Source organism: Sceloporus occidentalis, unplaced genomic scaffold, assembly GCF_023333645.1.
Source record: "Sceloporus occidentalis isolate IW3139 unplaced genomic scaffold, rSceOcc1.0.p SCAF_1, whole genome shotgun sequence".
Taxonomy (NCBI): Eukaryota; Metazoa; Chordata; class Lepidosauria; order Squamata; family Phrynosomatidae; genus Sceloporus; species Sceloporus occidentalis.
Genome location: NW_028316981.1, coordinates 20,867,000 through 20,884,009, shown reverse-complemented (window position 1 = coordinate 20,884,009; position 17,010 = coordinate 20,867,000). Strand labels below are relative to the sequence as shown.

At 42.5% G+C, this 17,010-nt stretch overlaps 1 protein-coding gene across 5 annotated transcripts in view; it reads left to right on the top strand.

The window, feature by feature from the left end:
- LOC149321090 (C-type lectin domain family 2 member B-like) overlaps nt 1-16,693 on the top strand; it is a 76,053-nt gene extending 59,360 nt beyond the window's left edge. For all 5 annotated transcript variants that reach the window (XM_089515393.1, XM_089515384.1, XM_089515413.1 and 2 more), the window contains 5 exons: nt 9,279-9,510; nt 10,940-11,029; nt 13,669-13,865; nt 15,248-15,351; nt 16,239-16,693. In XM_089515393.1, the coding sequence (XP_089371519.1) occupies nt 9,279-9,510; nt 10,940-11,029; nt 13,669-13,865; nt 15,248-15,351; nt 16,239-16,353 (738 nt within the window). In that variant the 3' untranslated portion in view covers nt 16,354-16,693. The remainder of the gene's footprint in view (nt 1-9,278; nt 9,511-10,939; nt 11,030-13,668; nt 13,866-15,247; nt 15,352-16,238) is intronic.
- The last annotated feature ends 317 nt before the right edge of the window (nt 16,694-17,010 follow it).

The window sequence follows — 17,010 nt, the reverse complement described above, 5'->3', positions numbered from 1 at the left end:
CAACTACGTTTGGAGGGTTATGGGACTCCCTGTCAAAGATAGCTCTGGGGCCACAGTGTACTACAATTCCCAGCATTCCCCAGCACTAACCCAGGACAGTTAAGTCACTCTCAAACTGGATTATTTCCTCAGTGTGGATGCAGTTTTCATGAGGAACTCTGGGCATTTCAGTCCAGCTATGTTTTATTTCTGCAGTGTATTTTGGACCAGAGACAAGGTGACCAGACATTCTCCTCCTTTTCCAGGACATGTCCTCTTCTGTCAAATTTCAAAATGTCCTCCATTTTGATCATGCCTAAGAAACATGCATTTATATTAACATTTTTTAAAAACCATCATTTTTTTTTTGCGTGTCCTCCATTTATTGAAACTGTGTCCTAAATTTGAAAATGTTGTCCTACATTTGTCCTGGTTTGGAGGTCCTGACTTATGGCAACCCTGGGTACATATTTTAAAGAAGTCATTCTGGGATGTGAAGTTGAAAGCTTTCATGGCTGGCATCCATATTTTTTGTGGGTTTTTCGGGCTATGTGGCCATGTTCTAGAAAATGGCCACATAGCCTGAAAAACCCACAAAAAACGATCACTCTGGGATCTTGGCACCATCAGAGAGTTGCCAGCTCCCAGGATTGTCTGTCTGGCTCTCCTTGCTCCAGATGTCCTCCTGCTGCTGCTCATGTGCACCTCTGGCCCCTTGCAACTCCCTTTCTCCTTTTTTGTTTTTGTTTTGTTTTTTTTTTTGTTTTAATGGATGGCACAATTCCAGGTGAGAGGAGTCAGAAGCAGCTCCAAAGAAAACGCTGTGGCTGAGTTGGTCTCTTAAACTGAAGCATAGCTTAATTCCCCCTTGGTAGGAGTTTTTAAAAACTAAAGAAATAGTTGCTTAAAAAAGGAGAAGATGCCAGCCTCAGATGCTGGCGAAATGTCAGGAAGAAACACTTCTAGAACATGGCCACATAGCCTGAAAATCCCACAAAAAAAGTATGGATGCCAGCCATGAAAGCCTTTCACAAATAAATATTTGGTTTTAGCCTATTGTAGCATAAAAAGGAGAAAGGGGGATGGAATCTAGCAGCACCTTTAAGACTGACTCATATTTTAGCCTGAGCTTTTGTGGATCTTAGTGCACTTCCTGTGATGCACTGACAGAGTGATATTAAAGAGACAGCTTATAAGGAATATTGATACAATACAGGAAGTGGGATACAATGTGATAGGATCCAGAAATACACAAATTGTTATCCTGGCCATAAATCTTCAAGGAACTGTGTATGTTGATACACTTTTTTGGGGGTAAATTTATGACTAGCGGCATTCTGTTACATAATATCCTACTTCCACATCTGTGAAAATGTGCTTTAAATCCTGTGGCTCTAATTTGATAGAGTTTAAAAGCACTTAAAACACAATGAAAATAAAGTACAATCTCTGGAGATTTTCACATGGGCAAAAGTGATAGGAGCATGCTCCCATCTCTATTGTGCAATTGCGCAAAGATTATCAGATGACGTTGCGATAATTGCAAGAGGACTTCTAACATCATTTTTTATTCACATGAATGTTCCATGAATAAAAAGTGATGGGAGAATTTCTCTTTATTCATGGGATAATAACTTGATTATCGTGATGTCGTTTGACATCGTCTGATAAGCTTTGCACTATTGTGCGATAGTGATAGAAGCATCCTACTATGCTCCCGTCACTAAAAATCTCCTGTCTCTCTGTGTATATATGTGCCTTTAAATTTACTATTGAGTTATGCTGACCCCATGAATTCCATAGGGTTTTCTTAGGCAATGAATACTCAGAGGTGATTCAGTCAATTCCTTCCTCTGAAATATAGCTTACAGCACATCATATTTATTTGTGGGCTCTCATCCAAGTACTAATCAGGGCTGACCCTGCTTAGCATCCAAGATCAGATGGGACCTGTTCCCTCTATGGTATTTAAGCTCAAAAGTACAGCTCTCACCATTGTAAAAACCATTTTTGCAACAGCCAGTTAAAAGTCAATGGACAATCTTAAATAAAAATGTCTGCCAGTGGAAAGAAACCAAAGAGGGGCCCCACTTAACCTCCTGTGTGCACCCATCAAGAAGACCCTGTCCCACATTCCTACCAAGGCTGGTAAGATCAAGAAAAGCTCCTCTCCTGAAGATGTGAGACCTTGGGCAGGATCATCTGGGAAGAGAGCCCAGATTCAAGTAGCAGAGGATTTCCTAAATTATAAACCTTACTTTGAATTGAGCTTGGAAATGGACTGGCCACCAGTTGAGCTGTTGTAGGAAGGGGTTGTATGTTCCCCACATCCAGCTGCAGTTCTTGGGGCCAGCTGAAGTTTCCAAACATTCTTCAAGAGCAGCTCCACGTAGAGGGTATAAAAGTAATCCAACTAGGAAGTAACTAAGGCATGTGCCACATGCCCAGATCAGACATTTCTTGGAATGAGTGCAGTTGGTGCACTTAATTGTCTAAAGAAACACTGCTGAAAGTTGAACATCCAGGTTTAAGGCTGAATCTAGGTGTATACCTAAGCTATGGGTCTGTATCTTCAAGGGGATTGTAACTCCCAGCCTGCCAAGATTGATTCCTTTTCCCTGATCTGTCTTTTGACAGACGTGGAGTATCCCTGTGTTTATTCACTTGCATCCAGTCCCACATGTACATTTACCTCACAGCATGCAGGTTTAAATCTCATTTTTCACTTACTTGTGAAGGATGTTAAAGTGTCTCTACCCTTCCAATGAATTTGCAAATGGAGAAAAATAAAGCTCCCTCACAGGGCATAGCCTTATGGATATCATCAATGCATCCTTCAGGGAAGGACATATTCCATCTTGTTTGAAGGAAGAGGCCGTTAGTCCACTTCTGAAAAAACCTTCTCTTGATCCCCTGGATATGAATAATTACAGGCCAGTCTCTTTACTACCATTTTTGAGCAAGGTGATTGAGAGGGCGGTTGCTCTTCAACTCCAAGCTGTCTTGGATGAAACCGATTATCTAGACCCATTTCAAACTGGCTTCAGGACAGGCTTTGGGGTTGAGACTGCCATGGTTGCCTTGACCGACGATCTGCGCCTGAGCATCGACAGGGGTAGTGTGACCTTGTTGGTGCTCCTAGACCTCTCAGCGGCTTTCGACACAATAGATCATGACATCCTCTTGGACCGCCTGAGGGGGTTAGGTATCGGAGGCACTGCATTGCAGTGGTTCCAGTCCTTCCTCTCGGGCAGGTCCCAGAGGGTGCTGCTCGGGGACAGCTGCTCCAGTAAAAGAGAGCTCACCTGTGGGGTTCCACAGGGTGCTATACTGTCCCCGATGTTATTTAACATCTATATGAAGCCGCTGGGTGAGATTATTCAGAGTTATGGAGCTGGGTGTTATCAGTACGCTGATACACCCAGATCTATTTCTCCATGTCTCGTTCGTCGGCCTCGAATTCTGATGGCGTCTCTTCTCTCAATGAATGTCTTCGGGCAGTAATGGGCTGGATGAGGAAAAACAGATTGAAACTGAATGCGGACAAGACGGAGGTGCTCATGGTAGCAGCCCCGAAACCAAGAATTGGGTTGCAACCCCCAGTCCTGGATGGGGTCACACTCTCCTCCAGTGACTGTGTTCGCAGTCTGGGGGCGCTCCTTGACTCGTCACTCCTGATGACAAATCAGGTAAATGCGACAGTCAAGAACGCCTGTTATCAGCTTCGGCTGATACGCCAACCGCGCCCTTTTCTGGAAGTAAGGGATCTCGAGACTATTGTACATGCCCTGGTAACCCCACGTCTAGATTTCTGTAATGTGCTCTACATGGGGCTACCCTTGTGCTTGATTTGGAAACTGCAATTAGTGCAGAATATGGCGGCCAGAGTAGTGTCAGGAACATCGAGGAGGGACCATATTACTCCGGTATTAGAGTCCCTCCACTGGCTGCCTATTAGTTTCCGGGCCCAGTACAAAGTGTTGGTTATCACCTTTAAAGCCCTAAATGGCTTGGGTCCAAACTATCTCAGGGACCGCCTCCTCCCATATAATCCTCCCCGCACTCTCCGGTCCTCTGGGAGGAATTTGCTGCAGCCTCAAAGAGCTAGGCTTTTGGCTACCTCCCAGAGGGCGTTTTCTGTTGTCGCCCCCAGATTGTGGAACGACCTGCCAGACGAGATCCGTCAACTGGCATCTTTAGACAGCTTTAAAAAGGCTGTCATGACGGATCTCTTCTGGCAGGCCTTTCCTGGATAGATAATCCCACCCTCAAGAACCCTCTTCTCATGAGAGTCCCTAAGGTCCTCTCTGGAAATTTGAGTGGATTGCTGCCACAGTTTGCTGTTTTGTTTTTGTCTGTTTTGTAATGGTGTGTATGTGTTATGTGGTTTAATTTGTTGGATTTAATTATAAGTGATTTAATAACTTTTTAAGGGGGGAGAGGGAAGTTTTTGTATATATTGTATTGTATTTTATTATTGTTAGCTGCCCCGATTGACCTCAAAGGGGCGGGATATAAATAAAAATATTATTATTATTATTATTATTATTATTATTATTATTATTACTACCAGGTGCAAGGTAAAATAAGGGCATTGTTCCCAAAATAAGAATTCTGCCACCCCATGAAATATTTCTTTGGTCCTCAAATTTCTGAAGTGAGACACTGAACATTGTTCAGACCTAGGCTAGAAGTCTTATATTTGCTCTGTTGCCATTCCCTTGGTAACTGTCTCTGAAATGTAGGGGTCTGAAAGGAAATCACATTGGGAGTGGAGAATTCTTGTTTGAGGGAGATGTCCTCCTTTTGCCCTCCCATAGCTACAGCACTGCACCCCACTGTGATCCTGAGCCTGGCTGTTGTTGATTTCTTGCTGTTAGCAGTAGGAAAACACTAGTCTACATTGGGATTGGTAAAAGGGGGTATGGGCAGAACTGTTAGCATAAGAAAAAGAGGAAACCTCCCCTGTGCCAACTTGGTCAAGCAAACCCCAGGAGAGGGTTGCCATAAGTCAGAAAGGACTTATTTATTTGTTTGTTTAATTTTTATCCGTCTTTCTCCCTGAAGGGAACCAAGGCAGCTCACAATATCAATTATGAAAACATATTGTCATAAAACAAAGCATCAGCTAAAACAATATAAAATTACAAACATTAAAACTACAATGAAATCACACTTGAAGGCACACAGCCACAAAAGAGAGTGTGATGTTGTGGTTTGAGTGTTGGGCTAGGATCCTGGGGGAGCTGGGTTTAAATCACCTCCTTCAGCCATGGAAACCTTCTGGGTGACTTTGGGCAAGTCACACACTCTCAGCCTGGGAAGAAGGAGCTGGCAATCCCTCCCCTGGAACACATCTTGCCATGTGATAACCTGGCCATAAATTGTAAAGGACTCACAGGCAGAGAAGAAGAGGAGCGGAGAAGGGAGGGATCCCTCTGACTTGGATTTCTAGCAAAAGGGGTGTCATTGAAGAGCTCCCAAAATGAGGGCTCTTTTAGCCTTGGTTCCCCTTTTTGGCAGGATACAAAGGAACTGGGTCCTCCTTGACCTTGACTGAAGAGCATCCTCTCCTTTTGCCTGCTGGCCCTGGAGCAGATGTTCCTCATTCCTGGAGGCGATGCATTGGGCCAGGAGGAGAGAGGGCAAGAGACCTAAACTGGTGGAGCGAAAGCCTTTCTTGCAGTTACAAGGAAGGAGAGGTGGGAAAACATTGGAAACCAAAATCCATATTAGGACAAGAAAGAGTTTGTGGTCCAAAACGCACCAGGACAAAAGAGAAGGCTGAAAGGCCTTATTCCCACTTACAAAAAAGCAGTTTGCAATCTGAATCGATTGATTGATTTGACAGCAGAGCATGGTTCCCACTACATTTGCCCCGATTCCATTTTTTCCCTGTAAAATAACCTACTTGTGGTTCACATTCACAAATGAATTGGTTCAAAATGGACCCGTTCCAGCTGGCCAAAGGGCAAATTTAAATCGATTCCACTTTGCATCTGGTTCACACTTGTGCAGAATCAATTTATACAAAAAGACGCAGAAAACATCAGTGTCAAAAAGATGCGGGTTAAATGGGTCTAGTGCATGTCCCCCCTCACCAAATTGCTTCAGTGAATCGATTCAAGTGGGAACTGATTTGCGGTCCAGTTTAAAAGGTAGTGGGAATCAGGCCATGTCTCACAGACCCCAGAATTTCATTGAGCCAGGGCAATTCAAGCGATCTCAGAATGGATTTTTTCTGCCGTGGATTTTGCACCTTAGTCGTATATAATTGCAATCAAGGAAGAAGTGGATTGAGCGGAAGGCACAAAGAACACGAAAGTAAGGAAGGAGGGAGGGAAGGCTAATTGGTTGGTATTTTTGTCAGCTGCTTTCATGGATGGAAACCCATTGTGTAAATAACAACGGTGTCAATGCACACAAAATCCCATCAGTGATACCTTTGTTGGTCACCCGAAAGGCACAATATACCTGTTGCAAGCTTTTGAAGCTTCATTAGCTTTTTCATCAGGCAAGATGTTACAAATTCCTCCTGTTTGGTCTGTAACATCTGTTGGGAGTGCTTTGATGGGGAATTCCTGCATGGCAGAATAGGGTTGGACTGGTTGGCCCTCCTTGGGGTCTCATCCAATTGTATGAAGATACAGGTGGTATATGCTGTCTTGGAGAGTGGTGGAGACTTTTTCTTTGGAAGTCTTTAATTAGAGGCTGGGTGGCCATCTGTTGGGGGTGCTTTGATTGAGAGTATCTCTATGGCAGGGTGGGGTTGGACTGGATGGTCCTTCTTGGGGTCTCTTCCAACTCTAGGATTCTATAGTTCTAGGAAATTGTTTCCCACTTAAAGCAACCCTAAGGATGTCTTGGCAAGTTATTTCAGAGGGGGTTTCCCATTGCCACCCTCTAAGGCTGAGAGAGTGTGACTTGCTCAAGGTGTCACCCAATTGGTTTCATAGCCGAGCCAGTATTCAAACCCACAACATTATGCCACATGGGTGCCTAGAAATCATAGCTGAGGAATGGCAAGAAACCACTACACTACACTGACTTTCCAGGTGGGAGGAGTATAGTGCCTCCTCCTCCTCTTCCCTTGATATTCTGGGACAGAATGTGGGAGGAATCCTAGGCTGCTGGTTAGTATGAGATTTCAGCTGGAATTGCTCTAAAGGCCTTGATTTTTATATTGGAGTGGAATTACTTTTTCCTATATCTGGGCTGACAATCTGGGGGTCAGGGTGGCATGCCACTAATTTTACAGTAAGCCTTTGGTATCCATACATTATCCACATATTCAAACATCCATGACTTGAAAATATTAAAAAAATATATAAATTCCCTAAAGCAAACCTTAATGTTGCCATTTTATATAAGAGATACCCTTTTACTACACCACGATATTTAATGGGAATTGAGCACCCATGGATTTTGGTATCCACAGAGGATCCTGGAACTAAACCCCAGTAGATACACCAAGGGCCCACTGTAGAACTCAAAGGCCAGTTAAGGACTAAGAAAGGTGCAACTATAATACTCTATATTAACAGTTTTAAAATAGTTTTTTTTAAATACTCAGTCAGCCCTCCATATCCATGGATACTCTATCCAATGATTCATCTATTCATGGTATGAAAACATTGTGTGTGTGTGTATGAGAGTGAGTGAGTGAGTGATAGAGAGAGTGTGTGTGAGAGTGATATATACCAAAAAGCAAAGCTTGAATTTGACATTTTATAAAAGGGGCACCATTTCTATGCCACTGTATTTAATGGGACTTGAGCATCCACAGATTTTGGTAACATGATCTAGAACCAAACCCCAGCAGATACCAAGGGCCTGCTATATAAGTAAATGTATCATGTTAGCTGAATATGGCCCTCTGGCCTTTTTGTGGCCCACCAGCAGCCAAATATACTGTACTTGGACTCTAAAACAAGGTCCTTTTGAAACAGGTACCTTATTTGGAGTAGAATTGGGCTCTGTAAAATCTCTGAGAGCTTTTGGTTCTGTTGTAAAACAAGGCGCCTGTTCTCTGACTGCCTTGCTCTAACATCAAAGTCCAGTTTCTGACTCATCTGAAGTGGTTTGTGCCTAGGTCAGTTGATAAACATTATGATGAATAACCTGCATCTGTTCTGTTTTGTAGGGACAGTACAAGCTAATCCTTGATCTTCTCATTTTTTTCAACTGCTTTTAAAATGTCCCAGTTTCTCTTGTTACCTAAAATATCAAGGTCCTGTGAGGGCACCCATAACATTCAAATGGGAGAATTTAATTAGCTCAAATGAATGCAGCCTATAGGGCTTGGGCAACTAAAGCAGGGATCAAGCCTGTGTATACCAGTTCCAAGAAACAGAACTTCAGGGTGCAAGTTCCAAATATTTTTATTTCTAATCCGGGAGCAATATTCCTTTTTCCAGGGACATCTGCATGGACTGCCTGACCATTTCCACCTTCCCTGCTCATCCTTCTCTTCTGGAAAATCCATCCACATCCCAAATCTTGCCCCAGGCAGGTTTTACATTATAAATATGCCTGTTTCGGCATTGCCAATTTGGTCTTGCTTGAGGTCAGACAGGGACTCTGTCCATATATCACTTGACTCCTCAGCATTGCTGACCACAGCACAATCCTAAGCCACATTGCTGAGCCATATCCACTTCATAGTGTCCCCAATCAGAGCTCCACACCTGAAATTGGGACATTAACTGTGACTCCTTAGGTCACTATCTGCTACCACCTTTTATATTGTTAGTTCTTGAAAGTGTTCATGAGTGAGTGTCTGTGTGAATGGTGTTTCCCTTTGATTCATAAATAAAATTATTTGGAACTTGCACTCCGGTGTTCTGTTTCTCGGAACCAGTTTACACAGACTTGATCCCCACTTTAAGTTACCATGGCCCTCTCACTGCTGTCATTTGATCTAATTAAATTCCCCATTTTAATATTAATTGTGGTTGCCCTCTTGGGACTCTTGTGTTTTGGGTAACACTGTGTAATCCTGGGATTTGTAGTTAGAGACTATTATTCAGATTTCTTAGCCAGAGAATGCTAGTATCTCACAAAAGATAAACTTCAGGATTCTACAGGATGTTGCCATGGAAGTTAAAATGGAACCATAGTGGTATAATTGTGTCTTCTCAACATGCTATTGCTATCAAGTGTAACAGCAAAGAAACACTAAAACCAGGGTGGGAGTCTGGGTGTACTGATGTGCAGTGCTATTTTTGTGAAAAATATATAAGGATGAACAGAGATTGTTCTTTTGCAAATACCACTGACTATAAAATCTTTTTTAAAAGATAAAACAGCAATCAGTTGAGGAGAAAAGAATGGTTGACTGTGAGAATATGGAAGCCGAGTCAAACATGGAAGCTGAGTCAAACAACATGGCACATAGGAATGGAAACTGTCAAAATGGACCAAACACTCCAAACAGGATGATATATAGCAATGGAAACTGTGAAAATGGACCAAACATTTCAGAACGTGAGAGTCTGACAGTTGAATCCTCAGGGATGACAGAACAATTGGGTAAGATACCACTTCTTAATCTTTACAAAATTGGGGGATTGAGAATGTATGGTTTTTTCCAGAGATTGGAAGCAAAATGAGTGTTAGGGTGTGAAGGGTGGGAAAATGTGGTCTGTGGTCTGCATCAGCACCCAACCTTTCCTTACATCCCCAGGACACTCTGAAAGCCACCATGCATTTTGGGCTGAAAAGTGAAACCAGAAGTAATGTCCTGTCACATCTGGATCACTTGGTACAAGCTGGTAGAGTATGAGGGGGAAAGGATCTGCTTGATCCAGTGTGGATGTCAATCTTTGTTCCCTAGCATTTGGTTAGTGATATTATATAGTTTATATGTACATATAAGTTCTTTGTGGTTGGGTTGTGGGGATCTGTTCTCTAGCTCTTTCTGCCCTGTCCAAAACGTTCCCCACCAGCCGTCAAATCCTAGAAGGGGCAAGAGAGAATGGGGAGGCTATTTGAAGGACAATGATACAGCTTCTCTAGGTTCCTGGGGAGATGAAGATTCTGTCTCTGCCCCCCTCGGTTTCTTTCCCCCTCCATGCCAAGACCAGCTATGGCTTCATTGTCTGAAGTTATTCCTCCCTCCCTTCTCTCCCCACTGGTCAGCACCACCACCACCACCAGCTCCTCTGAGGATTTGATAGTTGCTGGGGGCTTGATAGTTGCTGGGGTACAGAGAGAACATGGAACTGAGCACATGGGCTGTCATATTCCATCTGCTTGGTGTAGGGTCTTGGCCTTATTTCCAGCATTTCCTCTGGCCAAAATCTCATAGAAGAGTGATTCTGCTTTCTGTTACAGATGCAATACATATTAGCAAAAACATATCTTGTACTAGAGGCAGACCAGATACATACATCTGCCCATTTACCAACTAGTTTTGTTCCCCTAGAAGCCCAGTTGGCACTAGGACTGATATCGATCCCAGAACAACGTAAACACATCATTTTTTAAAATAAAGCCTTTATGGCCTAATTTCATCCAAATCTACACATGCACATGGTTTTGAAGTATCTTAACACTGTTTTAATTTGTTGTTGTCAAATTGTTTGACATGCTTCTGTTTTAATCATTCATACCATTTAAAATTGTTTCATTTGATTTCATTGTACTCCACTCTGAGCTCCTTGTATGTATGTATGTATGTATGTATGTATGAATAAATAAATAAAGTGTCGTATAAACCCAAAGTGTACTTTACCTACTGTGGCATAACCCAAAGTCACAAAATTGTGTGCTTTTTCATACACGTATGAAACATAACACCATTTTTGGACCAGTAGGTGGCGCTCTTTTTCCAACTATTGAAGGTCATGTTATGACAACATGTGGAGCCTGTTGATCATGATATAACTTGCAGTGATTCAGCAATTATGCACTTTGTGAGAATCTGCACTCAATATGCATTTCTCTCCCATTCTCTTAGCTAGAGGACAGAATTCAAGATGGAGCAATAAATGTGTTTTTGTGACTATATTTTCAGTCCTCGCCAGCAGTGTTTTGGTTGCCTTCATTAGTAAGTTTTCAGCTTCTTTCTTATCCATTCTGTTGAACTACTGTATTGCTGTCATTGTTTAGTTTTCTCTACCATCTCTGTGTGTGTGTGGGCATGCACGCATATGCACCTGCCTTCAAATCACTTTATGGTGATCCCATGAATTTCACAGAGGCGGCATTAGCAGTCCAGCTAGGTGGGCAGCTTAGCCATTATCTGCACTCATTCTCCATACTTCATTCCTTCCTTCAAGCTGCTTCCACCAAGATGGCGTGATTTCCAGCCTCTGAACTCAACTGGGTGAAAAACATCTAAAGGAGGGATAGTTGCAGAGGGAGACGAAAGACAGAAGTGTGTTGTCCTCCTTCCTATTTGCCAATTCTCCTCTGTCAACTTTGGTTGAGATTCTACATTGTGGACAACATTTTGTAACATTATGAATCCATAACATTTCTGCATTTCAGAAATGCAGTCAGACCCTATTAGTGAATTGTGAAAATGTACATATGGGCACTGGCAATAGTGTTCTAATGCACACTGGGCACTTGTGATCCACACTGAACACTTGTGATGTGCATTGGGCAATTCTCATGCACTCTGGCACTTCCTAGTCAGTGTCCAGATGCATATTGGGAGTGCCACAATATGCATCAGTGCCCATTGTACAATGTGGCTCAGGCACATCAGTCACTCCAGTGCAACAGATATTTGTATGCTTTAATGCTACAGTAGCCTCTAGGTGAATATGGACATCGCAAAATCACTCAGTTCTATTTTCCCCACTCTAAAGGGCTGTATAGATGAGGGGAAAGAGGAGGTCAGAGTCCACCTCTTTCTCTCCCAGATCGTTGCCGCAGCAACCTCACGGCGCAGCAATGATCTGTTGCAAAAATGAGCCGTGAAACACGGCTCCATTTGTGCACCGCTATAGAGGCACCATTAGCACCCTGGAGAGGTATGGTGACATACCTTATGTGCCATGCCATTTGGATGCGGTGCACGAGGAATGTCAATTGTTGTGCATGCCATCTGAACGGTGCCAAGATGGTACCCGAACAGCGCAGTAGGGCTCAGAAGTGTGTGGATGTTCCGCTCTCCCAAGCCTTAAAATTGGCCATAGGCCGGTGCAAGGCGCCAGTCTGTACTGGGCCTAAGTCCACTAAGAAAGATTCAAGTCCTAACCAGAATGCCAACCAATGTCTTTCATTTAGTATTGTCAGGCAGACAAAGGTTTGGGCAACACATATTCATCCCACAACATGTAGTTCTACCTTAATTCTTGAATTCCGCCCCCTCCCCCCTTTGTGACTTTTTGTCTCAATAATCAGAACCAGTACACTGAAGGAGATTCAGCATATCCAGATGCTATTAGTATTTGAATCAGCAGACTTCAACCTTTTGCCTATTGTCCAGAAGGGCCAAAGGAGATGCAAATTAATCGCATGCACGTTAATCTCATGGAAGTGGTTATTGTGTCCTATTTTTAAAATGTAAACTGCTGGTACAGAAGAGCCACAAACAGATTCATAATCACAGAACGGGTGGGAGGGAGGTTTCTTCTTGAGCATTCCAGTGAAAACCTCATCACTGCAACTGGTATTAGGCTCAGAAAAGAAGTTCCAACTGGTGTCAACAGAATAGACATTGCTGCTATCAGTTTGAAAGGGCTTTTTGTCCTTTGGGACTATGGCAAGAGGGAGAAAAAGCTGAATGTCTCTCCAGCTTCCAAGATCCAGATATTTTGAGTGATTATATGACACCCTCCAATATTTTGTCCCAGTTTAAGTATCGAATCTGTTTTCAAAGACAGATGCACATCCCGCACATTTTGTTAAATTTAGTTTGGAAGTTTCTGGATGTATGGCAGGAAGGGGTAGATTCATCCTCCCCAGATATGATCACAACTGTTATACCAGCCTAAGTTGGCCAAAGATACTTCTAGCCCCTGACACTATCCATGCCGATTCATAGCACCAAATCCATGAGATTCCCTCAGTTGCAAACATGTTGCTTTAAAGACAATGTAATCAATCAAGTAAGACTTTACTGAATTGAATTCTTTGGCTGAATTCCCATTTGGAAAAGCTGTTTATGTGTGTTGCATTCTGCAAGCAAGCAAGCTCGCTCTTCCCCCCCCCCCATCCGTGTGTGTGTGTGTGTGTGTGTGTGTGTGTAAAGGGCACAGAATGGGAACAAAGCAAAGTAGATGGAGTCAGCAGTAGTTCTTACCAGTTGATCTTCAAGGCGGGATACACACCGCCATTTAGTACGTATAGAATACGTACTAGGGTTAGGAAGGGGCGGTGCCCTTTCACATGGGCGCCGCCATCTTTGCGTATCGGACGCTGAGTGTCCGTACGCGTCGCGCCGCTTGTGACGTAGCGAGCGCGCCCCTGGCGCCTCGCTACATCGCAAACGCGACGGTAAAAGAAGCTCCATTTTGGAGCTTCTTTTTCGGTCCGCGCGGGAGTCGGGCCGTCTGAAGGCTCCGGCTCCCCCGCGGACCTACTGGCGGCGGCGGCAGACCGCCGCAAATCGGCGGTCTGTACCCCGCCCAAATTTCCTCTAATAATTAATTGCAGTAGTTTATGAACCAGATAGAGAACACCTGTGGGCCTGAAAAGCCTTACCCCTGAACTAAATTAATCTTACTTTCATAGTTTTAGGTGTGATGCTGACAAAATCATCATCTAGCCCATGCCTAACAACAGCTGTCTCATCTTGTCCTTCAAAGTGGCTTGGTTATGAAGGCAAATGCTACTATTTTTCTGAAGCTGAAGGAACTTGGCACTTGAGCCAAAGGAATTGCTCTGCAAATGGTGCTTCCCTGGTTGCAATTGAAAATCAAGAGGAAATGGTGAGAGAGACTTCCAGATTGCATAGTAAGAATTTCATCCTGTGAGTAGCTGTTTAAAGAAGACCCATGTTGTCTAAGTGATCCAAGGTGAACCTGCACAACATTGACCCCAATGGCCTCAGTGACTTGTTACCTGATGAAGCCAGACAGCTAAGGCTGCCAGAGTGAAATCTAGAGAGGGCTCTTACACTTTCAAAGGTTGTGTAAAAAGAAGAAATTTCAGCAAGCGTAAAAAGCAACATAGGGATGCACTTCTTCACTATGTACATTTCTTCTTCAAAAAGCAATAAATAATTTTAATCCCTTTAACCCACTATGAGGGTCTTCAAAAACCACATAGCTTTTGAAGGACATTCTCTGCAAAATTCACATTGGTTAATTTATACAGAAAATAGCATTTTTGCACATAAAACAATATTTCTAAATAGAAATACTATTTTCTGCACAGACAACACTATTTCCCTCACAGAAAACATTGTTTTCTATGCAAATCCACCACATGTAAATTTTGTGCAGAATGAACCTCCAATTAAAGCATTTTCTATGTATGAAATAATATTTTCTGCACAAAATTAATATTTCTGCAAATGTTGTCTTCTGCACAAAACAGCTATGTGTGGAGTTTGCACAGAATAAGTCCCAAACTGGGAAGGGAAGATTCTCATCAGTCCAGGATTCTTGTTATCAGAGTTTCTCAACAATTGAAAACATGTTTTTATACCATTTCCTGAATATTTTTGAATATTCTTTCCATCCCTAGGCAGCATCTGCTGCAATCTCCTCTTCTGCATTAAAGGGGTGGAAGTTCTCTCCAGTTTTCACTTTGGTCATCCTAGAGACAGTATTCATCTCTGCTATCACCCATATCTATGATGTCTTTGGAGATTTGCTGTTGTGCTTAAATCTCCAGTTTGGTATGGGGAAAAATGCTTAGGGCTGCTGGAGTGAAAACTGAAAAGGGCTTATGTACTTTTAATGGTTGCATAGAAAACTTAATGTTAACAGGTGTGGCTTATTACCTGCTGAATTTCTCTCTTCTACACAACTGTGCATAGCATCCATGTCTTTCTAGTTTTCATTCTGGCAACCCTAACAAGGCTGCATTTTATCCACTCATTTTTGTAAAATAGTTTGTGATCTTCCCATTCAATTTCAGACTTAGCAACTATAATGTCTCCCTTTGTACATTCAGAGCAGACCATTCTAAAACCGATATGAAACTTCTTGGAGAACTGTTCAGAAACTGCAGGTAGTGATGTCCCATATAATGGTGGTAGATGGGAGCATGTTCCATGTTCCTTGGCATGTTTTTTTCCCTTGCTAACCCACATTTCTACAAAATGATGGTCGCTGAGTGAGATACATTTTTAATTTTTTAACAGAAATTTATAATGAAGCATAAGGAACCAACTGATTATTGGATTGGTTTGAGAAGAGAGGAAGGACAACCCTGGAAATGGGCAAATGGATCCATCTTCAATGGCTGGTAAGGTTTTCCAAATCACAAAAAGGGAGGCAGCAGTCACAAACCCCAAATAATACTCAAATGTTATAAAAACACACAACTGCAAAACATGAGAGTTAAATTATGGAAATACAAAACCAAAAACTGAAAAGCCAAAAACACACTAAAAGAACACAAAATTACATAGATAAATAAGAAGAAAAAGGAATACATAAACAACTACGGTGATTCCGGTGTGTTTGATACAATATGCTGGAAAATGCCAAACAGAACCACAGTACTGTTCTCAAAGCTGACACCAAGATACTGATGCAGTAAGGGGAGGGTAGATTAGACAGGACGCGGGTGCACTGTATTTTCCTGTGTCAAAAATTCTTCCTCAGTACTGCTAGTACTATTGTATTATGGTGACCAGTTCGTGAGCCTGAGAGTTAAAAGCTACTTGGTGTTCCATAGTCTGAGGGCCCAAACAGATAAACCAAATGAAGTGGCTTCAGGCCACTTTGGAGGTGTGCTGTTTAAATGACACATACATCGTAGGAGGCCTGAAGCCACACCAAAGCTGTGTTCTGGTCCTAAGGAGATATTTCTGGTTTGAGGCAGCCTTAAAAAGGGTTTTCCCCATCATTTGCAGAATAATTTCTTTAAAACAATACGACTTCATTTGCTATAGCCAGTTCTAGAATAGTGTACCAGAATTCCTGATCTGGTAACTCAAGGTAGACTTACATATACCCCAGATCATGGTACATGGGGGGAAGCAAATAACTTTAGTGGACAGACTTCAGCATTCTCATTTAAAAAAATAAATCATTTCTGCATGACTACTTGCCCCTGTTATAAGACCATTGGTAGCGTGGTGCAGGTCATACCATAGGGATTTCACCTCTGTTGTCTTCTCACTGCAGGTTTGACATTGGGGCTAATGGATTTTGTGCCTTCTTGGATGATGAAAAGGCCACTTCAACAGTGTGCTCCACACAACGATACTGGATATGTAGCAAGTCTGCTTACACAACCTGAACAAAGCTTGAAAACTTCCCAACACAAATGCTTCAACAGCTTCAATGGTGTAAATAACATGGGTTATCAATTTATTGACAAGACCCAGACCAGAGCTTTGAAGTAACAAGTCACATTTCAAAAGTCACAGAATGATCAGGAATATCATGTCTCGAAAAGCTCTCCCTCCATGCCATATGACATCATCTGGCTTGGGAGGGAGTGAAAATACAGGCCCAACTCCATCAAGGCCTTTGATGATGTTTTAATTTTTATATGTAATATTTTAACTTGTATTTTATTGTCTTCTTACCTGTAAGCCGCCTTGATCACATTGTGGAAATAAAGATTATTATTATTATTATTATTATTATTATTATTATTATTATTATTAAGGCTAGCCAGAGCAGAAGAAAGTCCTTCTTCCAATCCATATGCCATGGTCCAGGCCTCAGAGGGAGAGAAGAACCACTGGACTTGATCCCCTTCCTCACCACCATTCCCTTTTCCTTTTGTGTCATGTCTTTTTAGATTGTAGCAATACCAATAGCAACTTCATTTATATACCGCTTCATACTAAACTAAGCAGTCTCTAAGCAGTTTACAACTGTAAACTAATTGCCTCCAACAAGCTGGGTATGCATTTTAGCGACCTCGGAAGGATGCAAGCCTGAGTCG